Source organism: Cygnus olor, chromosome 9, assembly GCF_009769625.2.
Source record: "Cygnus olor isolate bCygOlo1 chromosome 9, bCygOlo1.pri.v2, whole genome shotgun sequence".
Classification (NCBI taxonomy): Eukaryota; Metazoa; Chordata; class Aves; order Anseriformes; family Anatidae; genus Cygnus; species Cygnus olor.
Genome location: NC_049177.1, coordinates 18982607 through 19006502, shown reverse-complemented (window position 1 = coordinate 19006502; position 23896 = coordinate 18982607). Strand labels below are relative to the sequence as shown.

The 23896-nt window shown below is 37.2% G+C and overlaps 1 protein-coding gene across 3 annotated transcripts in view; it reads right to left on the bottom strand.

Moving 5' to 3' along the window:
* Positions 1-722: 722 nt before the first annotated feature.
* The window catches only part of PEX5L (peroxisomal biogenesis factor 5 like), a 109114-nt gene continuing 85940 nt past the window's right edge, over positions 723-23896 (bottom strand). For all 3 annotated transcript variants that reach the window (XM_040567180.1, XM_040567182.1, XM_040567183.1), the window contains 8 exons: positions 20505-20600; positions 13509-13625; positions 12434-12577; positions 11514-11584; positions 10133-10330; positions 9165-9330; positions 8632-8789; positions 723-7892 (listed from right to left, as the gene is read on the bottom strand). In XM_040567180.1, the coding sequence (XP_040423114.1) occupies positions 7688-7892; positions 8632-8789; positions 9165-9330; positions 10133-10330; positions 11514-11584; positions 12434-12577; positions 13509-13625; positions 20505-20600 (1155 nt within the window). In that variant the 3' untranslated portion in view covers positions 723-7687. The remainder of the gene's footprint in view (positions 7893-8631; positions 8790-9164; positions 9331-10132; positions 10331-11513; positions 11585-12433; positions 12578-13508; positions 13626-20504; positions 20601-23896) is intronic.

Sequence of the window (23896 nt, the reverse complement as noted above, 5' to 3'; positions counted from 1 at the left end):
ATCCCAACTTTGTACCCTCCCAACCCTGCACCCAGCAAAAGCAGAAGGCTGTCACATCTATTCTGTCAGCAATTTGTGTGAAAGCCAAAACTAAAATCACTGCCAACTCCCACGGTGGTTTGTGGGAAGTTGCTTTGACTAATGTAACATACCTTTAAGAACACTCAGGATGAAACTGCGAATCTGACTTTTTACTTCAAGGTCTATGCATTCATCATGTTATGTTGCACTAGACAGGATATAGTTATATAGAAAAGCTCTTCCTACTATCAGAATAAAGGAAATTATATGTTTTCTGAAGAATTACTTTCATGACATTGTGAAGAACAAGATTTGGAAGTTTTTGTATTCACATTCTACAGTATGTGCTTGATTTTTGCTTATTTTACTTCTATAAAAAGCCCTTCCTTTGCAAGTCTGCCAATCACTCATAGTTGGCTTTTTTTTTTGTCTCCTAGAAGATTGTTCTGTAATATTAGATCTGCTTTAATTTTGAAGTGTGCAGTTGCATGATCTCAGGAAAAATTCTCATACGCTTCTTTCCATTTTCCTCATTTGGAGTGTATGTGCAAACTCCTTTGGTCCAGTCCTCAGCTAGTATAAATTCTAGATGTAAGTATAGTTGACCAGTGTGTTGAAATAAAAATTAAAAAGATAATAATTAAAATATATATATATATATATATATATAAAAGGTTAAACAAACAAACGAAAACCTCACCTCAGAGTAACTTGATGAGTTTATTAAAAATCTTTTGATAAGGAAAAAGCCTCTTCTAGGCTTTATTTTTAACCAGAGAAGCACTACTATGTCATAAACAGGAAAGAAGACCTCATATTAAAAATCCTTTATTTCACTTGGAGAAGTAGGTCCCTCTTTTCATTTCAGGTAATTAAAGTCACAACCATCATCAAATTGAGAACAGATTTGGAAATATTTGAAGCCACAGACAAAGTTTATTTTTAAAACATATTTAAAAATTGCACAGTTATAAATACAGGTAAATAAATACAATTTAGTATGTGGAAAAGAACCCAAGGAAGGCATGCTTCCATTACAGTACAAAAATACTACATTAAATGTGGTGCTCTGCAAATAGTAATCTATGAGCTTAATAAATTTAACACATCCAATATGCACATAGTTCATTTCTGAGGAAATAGATTATTTTAAAGAGCAGTGCAAGGAAACATCAACGTAAAGCATCAGTAAACTACAGCTCTGTGTTTAATATAATACACAGCTGATAATGCACTACGTATGCAGAGGCGAGTTAGTTGTTGTAAGAAAGGTATTTTTTACTCCTCATGTACTTACAGACCCAGGTGCTCAGTCTGGGTCGGTGTGGGCCTTTGTAAGGGAATGTAAACATTCAGGTGTAGGGCTGAGCTCCCACCTCCGCGTGCTGCACCCTGCACGTCCACCGACCCATCGACAGAGGCGTTAAGTGAGCAATGTAAGTCTGTGCAGCAGCAGGGCTCCTCTGACAGCCGAGGTGAAAGTATCTGCTAACCCTAGTCCCTTCTTTCTTGTATGTTGGCTTAAAAATAAAGCCAAAAAAACTGATGCAAGATAGCAAAGGTTTTTGAAACAGTTTACAGCATATAGAAGAAGCTGCACAGAATGCCTTTCAAAACTATATAGTTTTATTTGAATCTAGATATGTTATACTCTGATATATAAAATATATTTATAAATGCTTTGATTTTTCTGAATTTACAATAATTACTGATATTAAAAAGGCTATTTAAATTAAAGTTTTAGCCAATGTCAATGACATTCTGTAAATGTGGAAGGGGAAAAAAGATCAAAGCACATTAAATCTTGACCATGCAAGCTTGCTGTCATATGTGCAAGCATTTGTAAAGTTACAGCTTATTTTAGGAAACTTTAGGTTCCTTCTGTCTCTCTCCCAGGCATAGTACCTATTGCTTTGTGGGCTGAGGCTCTGAAACTTTCTGTGGGTTCTGCGACATTTTTCATTTTGCCAAGGTTTGTTCAAAGCATCTGTGGTCTCTTCATGCATGGTGCTCTTGTGTCTGACTTATTTCACCAGTCCAAAAATAGAACCGTAATGAAGTAATTTGATTTCTAGCCTAGATGAGGTTTGAATAGTAGATAACACTGTATTGCATATCCACCCATCAGTTGTTTCACAGCATGCAGTGCGTTTTGTCTATCACTTCTATCTGTGAATACTTGGTATTTTATAAACATAATTACATAAATTCACTGTACAGGCTGCAAAGCTGACAACACTGGTGACCAGAAATCTCCGTTTGTCAACTGCGCAGGTTATTCATGTGAAGTAACTAATGTGCCTCATTTTGCAGATGCACGTTCAGGCAAGAGAGATCTACAACCGATTTGTGTCAGTCCAATTCTCACTGGCTTTAACAGGCAATGATTTAGGCCTCGGTCTTCGCTTCTGTGGCTGCTGGTAATGTCAGCAGTTATTATTCCTGTCATGGGGGCCTGTGATCCTATGAACGTTTGTGGAGCACCCGTTGGTGTTGTCAGGGTCCTCCTTTTACACCTGACAGACGGGTCCAAGTTTTCCAAATTGGCTCATTAGCTCTTTGTGCCTGATGTGCTGAGATTTCAGCTGAATTGAGCATCTGCAGCTGAAACCCGTGCATACAGCAGGTGCTCAGATGCTGTGAAATTTTACGTTCACATTGCCCAGAGAAGCTGTGGATGCCCCATCCCTGGAAGTGCTCAAGGCCAAGCTGGATGGGGCTTTGGGCAACCTGGGCTAGTGGGAGGTGCTCCCTGCCGATGGCAGAGGGTTGGAACTGGATGGTCGTTAAGGTCCCTTCCAACCCAAACCAGTCTGCGATTCTCGAAGTTTCAAACAGGACAGTCAGACAGCAGGCAGCCTTCAGAGCTAGTGGGCAAGTTTGAAAAGCCTGGCCCTGCTACGTGTAGAGCAAGACAGTAGTTGTTTCAATGGCTCTGGGAATCTTTTTCTCTGGTTTGGTGCTATGTGGGTTAGGCTAGTAAAGAAAATGTGAAAATCCAAACACCCAGCTTCCCTGGAAAAGCTGCACACATTTGGCTTTCTGATTCTGAAGAGGGTACCAAAATTTGTCTGCAAAAGCAGTTAGTGCAGATGTCTGTAATTAATTAAAGACTTCAAGCAAACGTGAGATCCACAACACGCAGTGATTTTCTAAGGGTGGGATTTAAAAAGGGCTCTGTGTTTTGTCTAAACTGTTACAAATAACCTGAACTTGATTTCGAGTTTGGCAGATGCAAAGTGCTTTTAAAACATCCCATAGAAGATACTAATTAATAGCCTAAAAACACCCTATGTGTGTCTTCTGCATGCTTTTTCTAAATGTATACTCAAGTAGCAATGCTGCATGCTTAGTATTAGTATTTCAGTACAGTTATTCATTAGTGTAGTTGCATGCACTATTGTCATGTGAGGCATTGTGTTACAGGAACTTTCTCCTCAGTATTTTTAAAAGTGCTGTTATTTATCAGGTCTTAATAAAATACCATTGCATACAGGTATGTATGTGTTTATCTGAAGATCAAACCAACACTTTAAACCGACAGAAAACAGTCTACTGCAACAATGGGTTTAATCATTACAGTTTGAAGAAATCAGCAAGAAATGAGCCTATTGCTTTCATTGTAAAGCTTCGCTCCATAAATAATCATTTTGATTTCGGTGACTGTTCAGCATGTGCAGTGGTATCAGAGGTCAGCCCTCATCAGGCAGCTGCATGTGAGCTGATCACGCAAAGACTACAGACTTTCAGTGTTTAGCAGCTTGATGGATCAGACTTGTTATAAATATTCATAAACTTTTGCAGAGGAGAGGGTAGACACAAGCTTGGGTTAGGAAAGTGCTTTTTAATTGCATGAAATATGTAAAAGAGGAAAGACTCAAAAATTGGGAGTCAATTACCTGGCAGTGATAAATCACCTCTGGAGAAAGAGGGGAGTAAGAACAAGGGGAAGCAGGAGTGGGAGATACTGATAAACCATTGCAGCACTCTAATTTGGTACCACCCCATAGATGTTCTACAGTTGTAATCCTGGAATGGTCTTGGGGTCTCTTCGCTGCTGAAATTTCTAGTCTTTATGTAAAACTGCTTCCTTACTTAGAGCTGAGCAACCCTGTACTCCTGTGTTGCCTTCTCTGAATTTACATGAGTGACCTCAGGCACACAGTCTGTGAGACAGCAGCATTCCCCTGCTCTTGTGTAGTGCCACCACGTGCAGTGACTGTCACTTGCCCTTCCTTCGTTGCACACCTGGACAAGTTGGGGACTTGGTGGAGCTCACAGGGAGCACTGAGAAGAGGATCCAGATTCTGTCTCTCACTCTCAGGCTCAATCTGCTACAGTTCAGCAGCCTTTCTTATTTATCCTGCCTTGTGCCTTGTTAGAAGTACAAGTAGATGCATTTCCTTTTCAAGGTGTTAATATGCTGCAGGCTCTTTACGTTTCTTCTTGCTGTTACAGGCAAATACACACACTGGCTACCAAAAATGCAAGAAACAACACAAGGGGGTCAGGTCAAAGCTGTACTGAGCCCTGTCTTGGGTGCTGACAGGGCTTGGCAGTGGGGGCTAAAGGCGGACGATAAAGCCCAGGACACTGAAGCGCACACAGCGCTGTCCTCAAGTAGCAAGAGCTACTGAGCACAGAGAAGCCTGACCTGTTAGAGTAAGGTGAGCTCTGTCAGCGGCTGTTTTCCTGCACAGGCCAGGCCAGAACTGGTTTCTGGCAGGGTGTGAGGAGATGTGCCACTGCCCCCAGAAAGCTTGCTTTGGTCTCCCTTGCACAATATGTTGTTCAGTGGTAGCCTACGGCCAGCTAAGCACCTATCTGAAACAGGAGGGAACTGCTGGGGTAATCTCCAGGAGTGCGCACAATCTCTTTGGGTGGGCTTTTTGGAGCCCTTGTCCTGTACAGCGGGACTGCACTGCTTGTGAGGAACTGGGGGCTTGAGTATCCTCAGGGGGCAGAGTTCAGCCCTTGTGGTTTTTTTGCTAGGTTTATGCAGGCAGCCTTCCTCACGTGGGAGTGGATGTGTACTGCCAGAGGAATGTGGTTTTGAGCAGTGCATCCTAGGATAAATCAAGTTACCTACTTTTTTGGGGGTGGGTTGCGGAATGCAAACTAGAGTTGCATTAGGTTTTTCTAACAGAATTGCTGTATTACTCGTACACATGCTAGAGGGAAAAAAAAAAGAGGTTTAGTTAACTGTCATCAATACCAAATACTCCTTGTCATTCTGACTCTGAAGTCAAGCAGTTAAGTTTGTTGATTCGAAAGGTATAAAAATATAACTCTTGAGCAGCTCATTCCTCTGGATATGCACTAATTATCTGACCGCACAGAGGATGTTCTAGAACATGTGTGATGGCAGGGCATCCAGGAAAATCTAAGCACATATGCCTTTGCTTTACAGCCTCTTCACAAAGCTGCCTCCCTTCTCTCTTATCACTTTCCAGATTCAATTGCACTGCACCTTCTGCTCTGCCTTATCAATAAAGGGCTGTCATCACACATCGCTGTCAAAGCAAAAGAGCAAACTGTTGTCAGCAGATATGCATACAGCAACCCACTTAGCTAAAATGACATTCCCAGGCAGTCCTTGATAACCAATCCTTAGAGGAAATTGCAGGAATCAGTTGTTATATGCTTGATAGATAAACAGGAATATATATAAACAATGAATTAATAAAGCACTACTAAAAATTTCCTGTAGCTATTTCAGCACCTCTATTCTGTGGGAGAGAGTGAGGAGTAAACCTCCTATTTTTAACAATAACTGATTATTTTTATTTAACAAATTATAGTTGATGTTTAGATGCAGTGATTATGTTATCTTACATGAAATGTTACTTTAAGCGGTTGCTCAGAATAACAAATAGCTGCAAGAAAGTTTAGGTTTGTACCAGTGAAACTGTCCAATACCCACAGAATTTTGTGCATTTTGCTTTTTAAACAGATGATTGAGCTTTTTTTTTTTTTTCTCCCCACTGCTGTTTATAGGAAATGTGCTGCTTGTCCCACTTCGTCACATTCCAGTGGCTACCCTGCACGTTACATTCCTGACCATGAATCGACACAGTAGCCACCCAATTACATTTTGTTCTTCCACTGTTTAAAAAAAGTATTAAAAGTATTGGCCACTGAGAGTTATCCCCATAAAAAATGATATTCCTGTATTTGATTGACACATTTACCTCAAGCTAAATGTGTTTGCACTGTGCCCAGATCGATCCATTCATCATGTGGCAGTGCAGCCTCCTTCCTTAATACTGTACCTCATTCATCCAATCAGGGAAAATTAAGATGATATGCATACATATTTTTAAGTAGCTACAAATACTGATGTTATCTAAGGATTTAGTCTGCTAAATTTTGTCATTTAGTCACAGAGTCCACTGAAACTTTTGCTACTGTTTACCATAACAGCAGGATTAAATCTCAGTTCCAATCCTACAAGCATTATTTAGACCATTCTTTTCAGGAAAAAATCCTTCAAGTATGGTCTGCAGGCATTAACTCCTATAAAGACTCTTCTTTATTTGCAATAAAGATCTGTGGCTTATTATGTTCTGAAATGACATAATTCACATAATATGTATGTGCATGCACATGCATGCATGTGTGTAGTACCTGATGCATAATAGAATAATCTTTCTAATAGATATTGCAGTTTATACTGTACTTGCATTTTTTAAACATAAGAATATTGAAAACCCTCTTATCACGTTTCAGGAAATGATATTTGGTCCTCTATGCCAACAAGGCTATCCTGTACATTCTGCTGTTAGTAATTAAAATAAAAATAAAGCACAGCACAATTTTACGAAAAGAAAGATTAAAGTGCATAAGTACACATAGATAGGTGCAGATCCTGCTATGAGCTCCTTAGAAGCAGACATACTCTGTCCATGATCAGAGAGAGCTGGTTTAAACAGCAACAATTCTAGTGCAAATTACTGCTTCTGCTTGAAACACTTGTCCTTCCAATATATACATGGCCTAATCTCATAGGCCTCCTTGTACAATGTTCTTCTTAATATTGCACATAGTTTACAACACCGTGAGCCTGCAGAATTTGGCCCAAATTAATCAAGGTACCTTCAGAAGCAAAGATTTTCTTGACTTCCAACTAATAAATATATTCAAAACAAAATACGTCCATTTTACATGCATCTATTTTCAGAGCTATGTTGAAGATGGACCTCAAGAAGATTTTTCAAAGAAACTAAAAGGACAGGGAATCCATGTTGTAGGGCAAAGTGATGTCAGTATAGTGTGATGAGCTGCTAAGCAGGTTTCTTGGATGCGTTGCTTGCCATTCTAAATGTGCAATAATGATTACCTAGGTTTGTTCTTAATATATTTTTCTTTGTATAGCTGTGTACATATATAGAGAGATAGCTTGCATGGGATGAAGATTCTTCAGAAATGGCTATTTCATTGAGTTCAGGGCTCTGTCAGATTAGCTGCAGCTCATTTTGATCTTTTGAGTTTGAACCTATTTACAATATCTTGTGCTTTTGAACTTTTCCTTTTTGAATAATGTCCAAGAGAATTCCCCTACCGATCTACAGGTGTGATCTTTTGGAAGATATTGTCATTTTGAGATGAGTAATAAAAGAGTTCTCTGTTTCCTAATACAACTTAATCAATTTGTGGATGCTTTTTACTACGGCTCTAGATTAAATGCTCGTAACAGAATGTCTAGATCACCCACATTGGCAGCTTGAAACAGTTCTGGCTGGTCCATCATAGACAGAGCAATTCGAAGTGCTGCCCAAATATTGCCTGATAAAGCAGGACGGGGAACCTGCTGTAGATTTCTGCTCTTTCTTTGCAAGCTGAGAGCAGTGAGAAAGTTGCTGACAGCCTCTCTGTAGGAAAGAAGAAAGAAGAAACATGCAGTATAATTTGCGTAATGAATAGCTTAAAACTTTAGGAAATACCATGCTAGAATTGAGTAGTTTTTTTTTTTTTTTTTTTTAACAATGCAGTTCATCAATCTCTCTGTTATTCTTGCTTGATTTTCTTTAAACAAGCAGACATGGCTTGCAGTAATTCAGAGTTTAGTCTATTCATACATCGGGGGAAATTGTCTTCATTGCTGTATAGCTCCCCTTCATCTTAACTGTCTTAAGCTGACAGTTGGGACCCTTTTTATGTAGACCTGGAATATCACCCTTGACTCCTGAAGGATGTATTAAAAGTGTTTTTGACAGGATTAGCAACTTGAAGCAGTTTAACTGCAGTTTCCTTTCTTAAGACAGGCTTTTAATATTTTCTTTTAGAAAAGCTCTTAAGCACAGGTCTAAGTTTAAGCGTGAGAACAATCCCACTGATTACTATTAGAGTACTTGCATTTAGAGCTTAAAAATGCTTAATCAGCTTGTTGAATGAGAGATTTATGTTTTTAATAGAAAGTCAGTAGTTCTGTTATGTAGGATGTGTGGATATAAGAAAGGCATCATTTGTTAGTGCTTTGAATGATTTTTTTTTTTTTTACAATGGCTGAGATTATTAAGCTATGTTCTGAGACAGCTCTAGCTAGAAAATGAATTTTCACTTGATAGATATGATCCCTGACTTTTTAGTTTATGCATTTTTCTAACTTACCTGTATGCCCCTAGGTTGATGCAGCTTATGCCTAAGTTGTATCTGGACCTAATGAAGCCAGGCTGTATTTCTAAAGCACGTGTGTAGGCCTCAACGGCTTCTTCGCTTCGATCCCCATTTGCCAAGGTTGCTCCAAGACGGTTCCATAATGTATAGTCCTGGTGAGAAAATGAGTCTTCTACTGTAGGTGTCAAAAGAGGGCTCAATAATAGCTCTTTTTTGATTGCAAAGTAGGGAGGACTGCAGAAAATAACAGTATCATGTCTTTTCTTAATTGACACAAAATGGGAGGTTCTGATTTACGATTATAGGCAACTTTATATAACTAGTACAATTAATCAGCACAGAGCTAGAAATCGGACATATATAAATCTGTTCCTAAATGGGACTGTCTTGTAATTAACATTTCTATTTCAGGTATTAAAATTTTAATGGCTGAAGTGACATCTCATTAATATTGGTCTGTTCAAGAGGCAAGAAAGAAAACAGCCTGTAAAACTAAATTCTTAAAAATGTAAAAACAAAAAGCATACCTCTGGACGAACAGTTAAAGCAGCACTAAATGCATCTATTGCTCTGTTAAATTCTCCATTCAGGTGGAAAAGAACTCCAAGTCCTGTCTGCAAGTCAGGGTCTATCATATCACCATTCTGGTGAGCAGCCTCCAGGTATAAATCCTTTACTTCTTCAAGTAATGAGCTAGACAAGGGAGGAAAAATAACATAAAGTTGCATCTTACATTTTTTTGCAAACATTGAAGTATTGATCGCAAAGCCAGAAATTAAAATCCTTGTACTGGATGTATCAGAAGTGATATACTCCTAAAATTTGAAAATAAGCTTCTTCAACTTCATCATAACAAAGGCTTACTTCCAGGTCCTGTAGTAAACTTATTTCTGAAATTCAAGAGTTTATCTATGTAATGAAGTCAAAGTGCTGCAATGAATCCAAGTAAGAAAACATGAAGGCTTACCAAAGGTATTAAAATAGGATGGGTTTCTCAGCAGTAAAAGAGATCTAGACTGGTAAAAATAGTAATCATTCTTAAGAGGCATAGATCAAGTAACTACCCAAGACCCCTGAAGAGCCATAATTTAAGACATCTATACTCACTGTAGGCTTCATAAAGCCTTCACACTGACAACAGTGGGTGATGAGGCCACAGCAGAATAATGCACTTAGCATTAAGCAGAACTTGCATATTTTACTTTTGCTTATACTAAATTATCTTGTCAATCCAAGGCTTGTAAGTGATAAGGGTAAAACGTAAGGCCTGTCTTCAAAATGACACGCAGTGAGATAGCCCTAGTGTTTTGGTTCTATAAATGATATTTATGCCTTTAATGACTTTATGATGCATCTCACAATTCAGAGACATTTATTGGGCTCATGAAAACATGTTGAAGGGCTGCCAACTAATTGACTTTTTTTTGTTTTTTGAATGCACCATCATTTGTAGTGGTTGTTAAATTTCTGCCATCAGGATTTATGCTGCGTTTACCTTTCGTCTGATGTTTTAGACATTCTCCTGGTAAGTGCTGGGGACCCTTTTTTGCTTTTTGCTATATACTTGTATTTTGGATTTTGCTTTATCCAGTTTCTTAGAGCTTGATACGCTTCTTGTTGATGGCCAGTGTTCGTATAACTTACAGCTAGTGCCATCAGAGCTTTTAGGTTGTTTGGCTGTAGTTCCAAGCACCTGGGCAGAAAATAAAAATATTGTGAGGTTGTTTTTTTTTTTTTTAGCCAAACACAATTCTTGAATTCTTTCACAATAGCCTGTGTAAAAAAAATAATCAATCACTCACACAAATAAAATCTAACCAATAATACTTTCATTATGAGCATTATGCACATGTATACACACACATATGCATGCATATGCCTGTGCATACACACACATGTATGCACGTAAACATATGTATACAGGTTGTGTTTTCATTCTTTTGGTTATGAGTACATTGATTGGGTAGACTCATTTTATATTATCTGCCTAGTAAATAAAAAGAAGCTTCATATAAATTCAAGGAAACAGTTTAATATGATTTTCAGCTATATAAAAAAGTATTCTGAAGACAAAAATCTCTTTCTTATGAATCTTGACACTGATGCTAAATTCTCAGTAATTCTTTGATAATGCTAGAGCCAGTCAACTTGAGTAATCTTTCTACAGCTACATATATAATGAAATGAAAACAGAATCTGGTCTATTGTTTGAATGTTCTTGTTTTAAATCCGTGGGAATGGGAAAGCCGTCAATCAGGCAATCCGTTGGTTTCACTATCAGGTGGTACACTAAGTTACACACAAATGAGTTAGAGTATCCTTAGGTGAAGTGACTTGATGGTTAACGCTAATGCAATTGAATTTGGAGAGGGTACTTGTTTCAAGTGAAGACATGAAAACCCACTAGAGAAAGGTAATACTAATGCTGATATTTTGGAACTGACATTTTACATACAAGCATAAGATCATCTTTATATCTCTATCAACCATAAATGTTCTCAGTTTAGTATTCAGCTGCTGGAGGGTGCTCATTCCAATTAAGAAAACTTCTTCATTAAAGGAAAGACTACAAAAAATATGCCAAGTGGCTAGAATATCAAAAAGAATCTTTATTTGCATTATGTCTAATTCATGTTTATCAGGCCACATAACTTTTCTTCTGAGCAACTAATTACATTACTAGATTAAATATTGTACTTATTTCATTAAACAGAAATATTAATCACTCTGAAGTTACTGGGAAGATTTCTGCACCTATGTCAACACTTTACTTAGTTAAATGAATGCTTTGTGTTACAAGTATGAGGTTAAGTATACCTACATTTCCATTACCTAATACTCATTAGACCCCTTACTTAGCAATTATCTTCATCTACCTTTGGAGGGCGACAATGGCTGCCTGCTCATTTTCATTCTCTGCCTGTGTTATACCCAGGAACTGCCAGGCCTGCAAAAATAATCATCACTGTATTATTTTTTTATATATACCCAAGCACAAGGAGAGTTACAACTAGTATCACTGTTCAGCAGGGAAGTAAATAAAAGTAGATCTGTTCTAATTACAGATATTTCTATGGTGAACATACCAACGGTACAAATCAATGCAGTTTTGAATATCTTTGGGCCTGTTAATTTTTGTAATCAATCAGTGCAAAGGTATTCTGTCAGTGCATAATCACATGATGTTTTCTCAAATGTGAGTTACTGTATATTTTAAATATAACTAGACTTTTATGGAAAACAGTGAAGAACAACTATTAAGTTGTATAGGTCTAAAGGATTCTAGGTCTGGGCTTTTTGAAATACTGCTGTTTATTTTACCGTAGCAAGAGATTCAAAGAAACCTAGATACTTAAATTGTAAATATTGTAAATATTTTTCAGGTTTCACAGAAAACAGACTTTAAATATATACCCATTGAAAACATCAATATTGTAGAAATTGATATAACTTTAAATTTTTTGTCAGCATTCTTGTTCAATCACTCAATGGCTTTTTCAATAGAAGTGTTTAATAGGTTGAAAATATCAGGAAAAAAATGAAAAGTTTGAAATATTGTCTCTTCAATACTTTTAAATGACAACTTGGAAATTCTATAATTTCAATAATAGATTCTCATTTTACGAAGAGCTCACCTTTATCTATTTCAAGGCATATGCTATTCCAAAACCATTATTGTTCAATCTGTTTCAGTCAGTCATGACTAGCTAAGGTTTGAGCCATGAAACCATTCCATCTTTGCATGCTAAAGGGTGTCCCCTTTTCCTTTGTCAATAAAAGGCACAAGAGTGAATACCTCTGCATCATTTGGTTCTTGTAGAATTGCAGCCTCCAGGTACAAGATTGTAACTGGCAGGTCACCTTCTTTCATTTTTTTAAGTCCTTCCTCAAAAGCACCTGGCCAGTCTTTGAAGGGGTTTTCTGTATGAAAATAATATCCCTGGAGAAGAGAGTTAAAGGACCCATGATGAAGCACTGCAGTAAGGAATAGCAACTGTAAAATTAAATGATTCACAATTTTCCAAATGGATGTAAACATCCTTTGTTCTATGAAAAAAAGTACGAGCTACTCTGTGAAATTTAAATTACAAGAATTGTAAAACAAAAACAAACAAAAAACCTAACCACCACTGGGCATTTATATTGTGCTCTCTGTATATTTACTTTAGCTCTGAAGTTATTCTTACTGATACTCATGTTGGACTCTCCATCAAAGATAATGTACAAGCTCACACTGACTGCAGTATTAGCAGAACTGAACCTCGCATGAGCCCAGGACATCCAATTTGATGGTTAAGAGCACACCTCAAGGGGTTGACTCCCTGTGGTGACTGTAACCTGATCTCTGTTCAATTAATACCCTGAAATCTTCAATTAACCTTCAAGATATAGAATGGTGTTTCAACCATCTATTTTAGGATTTTTTTTTTTTTAGATTTTGCCTTTTTATCACACATTGCAGTGTGAAGTGTGTAGGCTAATATTGGCTACATAAATAAAAATAAAGCACACAATGGAGGCAATGAAGAAGGGAGACAGAATATGTCATTCTTATTCTCTGAAAGTGTCAGCCCAGATTTTCTTAGTATTTGCTGCTCTTCCTTAAGCACCTGTCTTCAAAGTGCCCAGAATCCAGCAGTTTGCTTTGTGATCCATTTGGCTGAATTCACACTGTGTGCATGTCTAAGTGTGTTCTCACTACAGTACTCTTCCAAATCTACTCTGCTCACAGACACTTTAAAGAGGATGAGCTCTTTTGGGTAAAATTAGTTTCCTTATTTTCGAAGAGTTTTCTTGGGTTCCCTTGAACAGCTGACGCTCATCTAAAAATTTCACAGGAAGGATGTGCTGTATTAAAAACTTTGTGTTACCTTCTCAATGGTTGAGATGGTGACTTGTCCCGGTGCTTCCTGGTTCTCTGAAATCCAGTTCCTGCGAGCCATTTCTTCCCATTCTGCTTGCATTTTATCCCAAAACTCTGTGTCTGACTGGAAGAAAAAGAGGAAAAAAAAGAAGAAAATGAGCAACAAAACTCAAAATGGTGAGCTTTTAATTTCTTTCTACCAGTGGCCTGAGTCTGGCAATTTTGCTGAGCAGGATTTGTTCTATTAATAATCATACTGACTGAAATACTACAGTACAAATTTGGAATTCCATGTAATTAAATTTCATCTCCTATATTGGAATGCGTTTCTTCAACAGAAATCTCTTTATCTCAGAGGCAGCATATGTTCTATTTGGAGCAGGATTTGCAGCAGCTTACACTACATTGCACTGATGCTAACAGCAAATTGTTACATACAATTTGAATGAAATGAATACTGCCCAAAAAAACAACACACAAACCCACAAACAAAACAAAACAAAAACAACCCTAAGCATACATGTTAAAGAATAACAATAGATAAACCAGTTTAAAACAGAACAAGTATCCTACTTTGATAGATTCAGCATTTTCTACTCCATAAAAGAGTAATGAGAAAGCTTAGACAGAGAGCATTTGCACAAGAGAACTCAAATTAAATGTCTTTTGACATAGTGGAGAAATCCCAACATATATAGTGCTGGTGAAAGGAATCTGTAAGAGCTTATAAAATTGTACAGTAAGGCTAAGATTTAGCTGAAAGTCAAGAGGGAAAAACACGTAACAGGGAAATAGAAATGATTAAAAACAAATGAGGTTTAGGATGGGTAACAACCAGAATGAAGGAACCACTGTGTTTGCTAGAAATCGATGTCAAGAAACAGAAACAGGACAAAAAAAAAGTGGCGGAAATCCAAGATAAGGTGCTATTTTTTCAGCTGCCACACATTAGTCATAGCCCTGAAGGGCAGCCCTGTAGCAGAATATACGCTCAGCACTGCAAGCCTTTACAAAGTTCTCCAGTTCGTTAAGGGCACGGCCAGTATTTCAGTGAAACAGCACTACTGAGGGTGCAGTTTCTTAGTTTATTTATGTCAAAGAGAATAGCACAAATAACTCTGTTGAGGTATAGACAGACCTATTTGAGAGTGAGGTACTAAACAAAATTATTTAAAGTTGTTAGAAACTGGTCCACATAGTTTTGTCCAAATTGTTATTGCAAGATCAATCACTCAATGGCTGCACAGCCAGGCATGATTTGCAAAATCTGAATCTGTGATTGCATTACTTGCCACAGGCCTCCTTCTTAGGTGCTTGGAAAAAGGAAAACGCAGACTATTAGCGGATCTAGAATGAGTCAGCAATGAGAGCATTTGAGACTAGATATGAAGGGTTAGGAGGGCTTGCAACCACTATCAATAGGGGCAATTACTATAAATCACAAGGCTGTTTGCAAATGGCAAGGTGCATTCCCTGTCTAGAAATCTAACAGGCATTTCCCTTTGACTCTTCCTGTGTCATCTGCCTCCTGATATCCAGGAGACTCAGACTAGCATGAATTATGCAGTGGCAGGATCTGTGAAGATACCTGCTATGTTACTCTGCGGACTAGGAAATGAGCGTGAATCATTCACGCCTGGAGAGATTACACTCTTTTTAATAGAAGCAAACTGAAGGTGACAACTCTGTTACACAACAACTTCTGAGGTTTCAAAATTTGCTTTCATTCCAAATTTGAAGGAAATACAGCCTTTTAAATAGTTGTGAGATTGTGCTGAAATGTCCATTTAGGGATTGAAAAGGCCAGGATAATGATTCAGATCTCGCCCTTTTTTATCAGGCATGAGCAGAGGCACTTGAATCCCTTAAACTATCCTGTTCAACAAATATCTCCATGGTCTATTTTGCATTCAGTGCAAATCTGTGCTGCATTGAAGAAGAAAATTACTTGACTGTGTTTTTACTAGAAGTAATTTGGAGATTCAGGATGAGGTAAAGGAGTGGAAATTTCCCTTTTCTGTAGATTAATATTAATATAACTACAGAAAAGTAATTAGTAATGCCTTTTAAAACAGATTAAGTTATAGAACTAATGATATATATGTATATGATGTTTATATTAGATTTTTTTTCTTGCATTTTTTTCCCACAAAAATCATTTATACGACCCACTGACTTGGAAACATATCAAATCACATTTAGACTTCATATATAAAAACACTTAGTGTTTTTAAGTCTTAAATTCAAATACTGCTGCTTAGTTACATATTTATAATTCACACAGAAGCTCACTGTGTGCATATTCTACTTAAAAGGCTAATGAATTACTATGCATTCAAATAACAATGATTAATGTTTATCTATAGTGAATCAAAAATGGAGGAAAAATGTATTGGGGAGAAGTCCAGTTAAACTATTAGCTCTATTATCTCATCACATACTACTTGGACAGGGGTCAGGACCGAACTGTTATTTTGCAACTATAACTAGTGATTTGCATGTTTGGGCAAAATGGATTTAAGTGCTTCATGTGGCTGTTGGGGAGGGAAGATAGCCTCGCCTTGGCCTGGCGAGTAGTTCTTATGATTTTGATTTTCCTTTTCATGTCATGATAAACCCTCAGTGGTGTAGCTGTACAGAACTGTATGGAATTTCCTGGAAGGGCACCTGAACTGTTGTTGGTTTTGATACAGGAAACCAAAGTCTAGGAGAGTTCAGTTGTCTGAATTCCACTCCTACGGTGTGGTGGGATAGCAAGCCTACGACTGCAAGATATTAATATAGATATTATTAGGATAGAATATATATATCTTAATATATATATATATATAATATTAAGGTATTATATATTAATACATTTAAAGTGACACGATGTCTCTCTTATCAGCCTTCCAGAGTTCCAGGGGATTAACTGATTTTTTTGCCTTAAATAAATGTATATTACAGAATATTTTAATTATTACATAACACCAGGTAAAGTGTTGAGATACCTCTATGACATAACTGTGTGTTAAGCAACTCTTCTTGTCACCTTCTTATTCCTGTGGAGTTTCACAAGAACACTTTTCATTAGTTCAGACGTAAGCTCATGCACATCTGTACAGGTGGTAGTCTTAACGGAGATGTTTGGAAGAAAAGAATACAGGGAGAAAGGAGTAAGATACATACTTTCTCTGGAAAGCCTCTGAGAATTTCGTAAGACTACCTTAGTAGAGAAATAACTGTTCTGTGATGCTGACCCAAATGGGACTGTATCCATACCTCTGTTTTCTAAAGCTGTGAAATATAAAAGCCCAGATATACTAAGGGTCCAGTTACCCGAAAGGACAGGACCTGCTGGGAAAGTCTGGAGCCAGGGACTGTATGGTTGTACTGGGACTGATGAGGAGGGACAACAGGACTATGAGTTCCCTTCAATTTCAGAACTCCTGCAGCAGCTATGGCTTCCTAAATGCATTCAGTACGTGCGGGTTCTGAAACCGCTACGGCAAAACCGCGCTGAGCAACTGGATCATGCTCAATCATGGCACCTGACAAAATGCCATAATATTGCCATGGCAAATAACAATGTCAATAGCAGAGCAGTTTAATGTCCTTGAAGAAGAGGACTGTAAATATTGCATGGTCTTTATTAAAGGCCTAAGGCTATTTCAGGTGTCATTAGTGGCAGTTTTTCCATTGACTTCAGTAGTAGGAGGGCTAAATTAATATTGAATGCTTCTGAAAATCTGGCTCTGGATCAAGACTCCTAAATTTAATTTTAACTCTATTTGCTATGTGACTGGTGCCAATTATTTCATTTCAATGTTTTTCCTACCTTAACACTGGCAAATTGCTTTGGACATATCAAAAGTTTTCAGAGCAGTTGAACATGTTTAACATATTCTCAGATCATCTGCAGCCTTTGAGTGAAATGACAACCAGGAAAAATGTTTCATACCATCTGACTCCTTCCCTGCAGAATATTCTGCATTTTGTCAAAGAGACTGTTTTTACCCTTAGTATTTAAAAATATGCTGAAGCAGTCTCAGTGGGAGACAAAATTTCTTCAGGTTCTTTATTTCCTGTGATACAATGGCGGGAGTGGGGGTGGATTTTCAGAATATTGATGGCTGATTTTTAAATTTACTGGTTTTCATCACATTTGATTAGAATTTTGCCTGTCCCATACTGCTAAAACTCAGTTTGCAATGTTTCTTCTTGACCAATGCATAAAAAATAAAGCTGTAGTAAAGCTATTGTGGTTGTTCTTCCTTTGAATTACTGCATCAATATGTTAAATTTGTGCACTTATTAATTACTACTAACAACTGTTGTCACAAAATTTAGCTGTAATATGTTCTGATGCTTCATAACAGTATATTTATTATACAGTAAGGGCTCATGTTGTAAATAAAATGATGCCAAGAAGGATGGTTTAAAATTTCTTTTGTGTAAGCTCACAAAACAGCGTGGCATCTGCAATTTAATATCTACACCAGGGAAATATGGCATAAGAAAATATTAAAATTGCTTTTTTCCATGTCTGAGACATTTCTCTGTTGGAAGTTTTTGCACTTCCTTGGTTTCATGTTTTTTAATTCTAACTCACTACCAGTAGGAAGGTGCAGGATAAAACAATCATATTAACAGAATATAGACACAGGAGGGATCTGAGTTCCCATGCTAGCATTTTTTTTCTTTTTTTTAATTCAAAAGTACTGACTATTGGTAAAAAACATCTAATTACTAGAAAAAATATTTTAGACCATATTTGGTATGGCACTTGGAAATCACGATGTTAGGCTATTTGTGCTTCCCTCAAGTGTTTAGCAAAGGGACAAGGGAAAAATCAAATCCAGTTTCCAGAATGAAAGAAAAGGTAGCCAAGTCTGCAAGGACCCAATCAGTGCAAGCGCATTTAGATCCTCTGTAGTAAAAAAGCTAATTTACTTACCTCTGTATTCTTTAAAGAATCCCCAATGACACAGACATCTTTAAACCTACTTAAGAAAGAATTACCTCACAGATTTTCATTAATCTCAGAGTTTGACATCTTAAGACCATTCCCAAAGCTCTAAAGTGAGTATTGGGTGGAGGATAAAGTTTGGTGTCTTCATTTACCGAATTTTTAATTAATTCCTTTCAAAGCAGGCAATGAAGAACCTCAGATTCACTTCCTTTTCTTGATCAGTTTTCTGGCTAATCTTACCACTCAGAGCTTTCCCAGTTGAGGAATATTACAGAAACATCCTAAGCCTAAAAGAAGGATTTTTGAACAGTATCTATTCTCTGGTTAAGAAAGCACTAATCTTTCTAAGATGGCCTGCAATTTATTTCAATTTATTTCAATCACCTTAACTTTCTTACCACTTCATTTTTGCTAGGATGAAAATTCAATGCTTTTCAGATGCAAATGAAAATAACTATAAGATCTTGAAGAATCATCTCCTTTCTATTTTAACTACCTGGTCTAAATTTCTATTTTAAGCAGAAAGAATTACTTAGACTTCCAGTTACATAGTTAGGGAAACATTTAATTAGAATCTTTTTAATAGCTGTTTGCAAGACTACATTAAAGCATTTTAATAATCTTTGTCGTCTCAGAATGACCTTTTTTTACAATACATTCTCTTCCTTATTTTATTTCGTAAAGTAATTCAGTAAAGCCTTGTAATCTGTCTAGGAACTCCCCATCACACGTGGTTTCTGGGAACTGCAAAAGTACTGACACCATTTGCTTAACCACTAACTGTAATGCAGAGATGTTCACCATCAGATTCTCTGTGTCTCAACCACAGATTACTGCACAACATATCCCACCTTAAGGATCATATTGCAGTGCAATTAGGAACACCTAGAAAATTTTGGTGATCTGAAAGCAAGTCTCTCATTTCCTGCCAGGAACAAATGTGTATGATGTGCCACATCAAAAAAAAAACCACAAAACAAAACATATGCATCACCAACAGTTATTTAAAGTTGTTAATCTAATTGGTCAGGAAAAAAGGCACTCAGAGAATACAAATTTATAAACTCTTCAGTCTGTAGTTTATAAAACAGCTAATTTACTGATCGTGTCCATTTTAACTTTGTAAACTGAGATGATATTTTACGTGCATTAAGACCCTGTGAAACCATGGTAGAAATCATGTAGTCTTATCATATCATGAAAAATTTCCCTCAGTGGGAAAAATCCCTCAGTGGGATGCAGCTGTCCTGGCTGTTTGTGGCAATGGGATTTTAAACAGTTATGACTGAACCTCGGAGAAGATATGATGCTCAGAATTGACAATTGTACCTTATTTTTTGATGGATTCTGTTAAAAAATCTGTATGCCACCTTGTCTTAAGACTGGTGCAGGATTTCAGTTGGGAGTAGTGGCATAGGACAACACTCAAGAGACATTTTTCATGTTAGAAAAGTAGAAGTTAATGAAAAAAAAAACACTAGATAAGAGAACTATTTGAATACCTTCACCTTTTCAAACTAAATTCCTTTATCAGGAGAAGAGAATACACTGATGTTTAACATTCTATCTATAATTCTATTATAATGCTAATTATAAAAATGCACTGATTACGGCTGTATGTGCAGTTACTCATCCATTACACCAAGTAATCATTATCAATGATTCTGAATTCCAGTTTCAATGTGGAGAATTGGTTTGTGTCTGAGCTGAAATAACTGATTGCATACATTCAGTTGCTGGGGAAAAAACAGTTTTCACTCATATACCTTTATTTTTGAAGTACTTGCATTACGGGGAATTTTTCTTGACCCACATATTAGAGTAAGACAAAATCAATTTTGAAAAGTTAGTTCTGGCTCATGTCCATTTATAGCTAAGGCTGTATTTTTTGTTAAGAGAGAAACTGATATCTTAAATGAGTAACTCCAGGAACCATATCTTTTCTCTGCTTTGAATAATCCACTTCCAACTTTCACCTCTACTTGTGCTGCAAAATGAATACAAAATCCATAGAACATTAGATGAAAATGAGAACAGTAAATGAAATAATACCTCAACAGCTGCCTTTGCTCTTTCAAATTCTTCTTCCAAGGAGTGATTTCTAGAGAGAAGAGGCCCTCCCCAACGTTGCTCCTTAGCTGATCGTGCCTAAAAAATAAAAGAATAACTCAGCATAGGATGATATACTCTCTGCTAAATTTCTGAGTTATTTCCTTAACTGCCTCAAGCCCCAAATGGCGTTTTTCTTGGGCAAAACTAATCGTGTCCCTGCATGAATTCCTCTGAATTCGCATACACTGTAGAAAGATCGTTCCTCATCAGAAGCAGAATAACTTATCTTTCTAGAGTTTTCTTATTACTCAAGATGTGTGAAAAATAAAGAGACAGCCAAGAAAAGACAATGAAAGGACTGGGCTAAAAAGGGAATAGATGGCTCTTTTGTTAAGACTTTTACCTTAATTGTTCCCACTTCTGTATTATGACTGTGGCAATGCATTCCACTCAGTATATTCCGAGAAGAAAGCCTCTCATTTTGCCTGTATATTTTGATTTTTTCTTTCAGATTCTGCTTTGGGATCATGTTGGAGAGACAGGTTTGCTATGGCTTTCACTGGAGGGATAAATCCATTTTACAATCAGTAGTTGTGCTCCCTTCTACACCTTACTATCAGTCAATCCCATTGGAAGTCCATAACAAGTTTCTCCCTATTCTCTTGCTAAAAAACATTTTATTAATGCTTTCTGCACAAAAGGCACAATACAAAAACAAACAGTATTCAGTGATGGCATAGAAAATCACAAAGTGGCCTAATCTTGCTAAACAGAGCTCTGACTGCTAATCCCTTCTCTCGTGTTTGTCAGAGGTTAAACTCATTAGCCATTTGCCTGACCATGGTCCCAACTGCATTAATTTACATAATTATGTTTCTGATGACTGTACTTATAATATTCAATTTCAATAAGACACATTGCTAAAAGACTAATTTTGCTCACTTCAGACTCATTGGGCTGTATCTGCAAGTGTTGGAATTTGCTTTCTTGGAATGAAACATGCAATAACATTCCTGTGCGTTCATACAATGTGCAAAGCATGGTCAGACATGTCTGTCTGCCTGTGTATACTCATGCCTTTTTAACTAGAAAGATGACATACTTTGTCAATATAGCCCTAAAGTTTCTGTTTTGTTCCTATACACAAAACAGTTATTTTACTGATTAACAGAATTTAGGGCAGAAGAGATAACTGGTTCAAATAGTCTGTTTGTTTCTATGTTTTCTTTTGTCACTTGGACATCCATAAGATGAAAGTGATGTTCTACTGGTGGTAAGTGGAGTTGTCTGAAATATGTGTCTTTGAGGAATGTGCTTGGGTTTAATTAAAAGTTATCAAGAGACCTTAATCTTATCACTATGTTTGGAAATTTGTTTAATTGACCTCCTCGTTTCTCTTATTACTTTTAATTTCTGTTTCCAGCTATTACTTCTTATCCTTTCTCCAGTAGTGTGAAGCAGTTTTTAGTACCCCTTATTTTCTCTGTGGAAAGATACCCATTACTTTAATCTGGTTTTAATTATCTTTTAAATGTTATAAAGAGATTAAGATCTTAGCTTGTTATGAGCCATTTTATTCAGATTTCAACCTTTTTGTGGCACTTTTACTCTCCCTCTTTAATTTATTAAAGCTTTAATGTATAGCCATACAGACAACAAAAGTGACCACTATGGTCCAATACCTGTCTTGCTGTTTCTTTATGCAGGGAGCAAGCGATCTCCTATCTCCCACTAATTATGCCTGCTTTTCTATGGTTTTCTTGTCACAGTACTGCACAGGGAGCACTCACAGTGACATGTTCGTACACTCTGAGCCATAGATCCTTTTCAGAATTGCCTTCCAACATAGCGTTGTAAGTAGAGCCTGCATTCTCATTCTGTAATATATGATTTTTCAAGCAACCGTATTGTAATACATATTTATATAGGTATCTTGGTCACCAGCTCATTTTTATGACTCCCTTGTTTACATTTTATTCTGTCCACTGTTGCATTATATGCAAATTTCACCAGGAATGGCTTGCATATTTATTTTCAGATCAATAATATTGAAGATCATGATTTCTCTTTGTAATGTCAGAAGAATCCCCCTTTATGATTACAATTCCTAGTAAATAACTACCGGTCCTGAGAACTTGTTAGCTAGCCTTAATCTGTTTAACAGCTGCTTTATTCATATTGCATGGTGGTAATTTTTAAATCAGAATATAGTACACTAAGTCAAACATCTTGCTGAGTATCACACAGCAGCTTATCAACCCAACCTGCAATCTGATCCAAGAATAAAATCTGTTTTTTCTTGATGCAAAAGTGTGTTGATAGACATTAATTATGTTCCTAGCCTTTTCACTATTTATGAGTTGACTCTTGCAAAATGTTTGACTACATCAGCTTTTGAATCTTTTGCTTCTAATGACTGTAATTGCCTTAGGTCAAGGACAAAAGCATAAATCATGATGTTTAGACTGACTAGTACTGGAGAAGGGGAGAGAGCTTGTTGGGGCAGTTAGAGAGGTGAGGAGAAAGAGGATAAGAAAGAAGCACACAAGTCCCCTCCTCTGCCTCATATCACAGCATACACATTCTCTCTGCATAACCCCACAGAAATACACCTTCTCCTCCATTAAATGCACACCTGCTCTCAATCAGAGGGGAAAAAAGAAGTAATTAACAAAACCCACATAAGCTACATTTGCATATAGACAATGCAGAGTCATATTCTGAGTTGTGATATCCAGAAATGAAAAACCCCATGTGTAACAAACATGCTGCCTTTTGCTAGTGCAGGAAGAGAGGGGATGGAAATGGAGTGCCAGCACTGGAGAACTTCACCTCTCCAGCTGGTGATGGACTGGGACTCTGCAGCTGTGACCCTTAACGGGAGCCCAAGGTGTAGTATGGGTCGGGGTGGAATGGGTATGTCTGAGGCATGGACAGCCTGCATACACTGTGGTTTGATATGCTCACCACTCTACAGTGGAGGTGCTGTAGTTGATCACTGGCTGCTGTCTTCAGGAACAAAATCTTCCATTCCAATACATTTGCGCAGTTTCCTGCACCTGTAGTCTGCTTATGTGCTGTTGGACCTTAACTGTTGGTGAGAGGCTTAAATTATAGTCTTAAATTTTGAGCAGGTCTTCAAATAACGAGCTAAATCTGTCCCTTGTAACTTAATTTTATTAGAGTAACTGGCACATCCAAAAAAATCCAGGCCATTTGTCTTACCATATGTATCTGGGAGAAGTGGGGAATAAATCATGCATTCTAAAAACTGCTGCCCAAAACTGCATGTTTCTAAGGTTTACAGGCTTTGAGATACACGTTGGTCTAAGAGTGTAGAGATAGTAGAATTAGGTATAGTTTGTAGTATGTCGAGGTTTCTTGTGTATGCA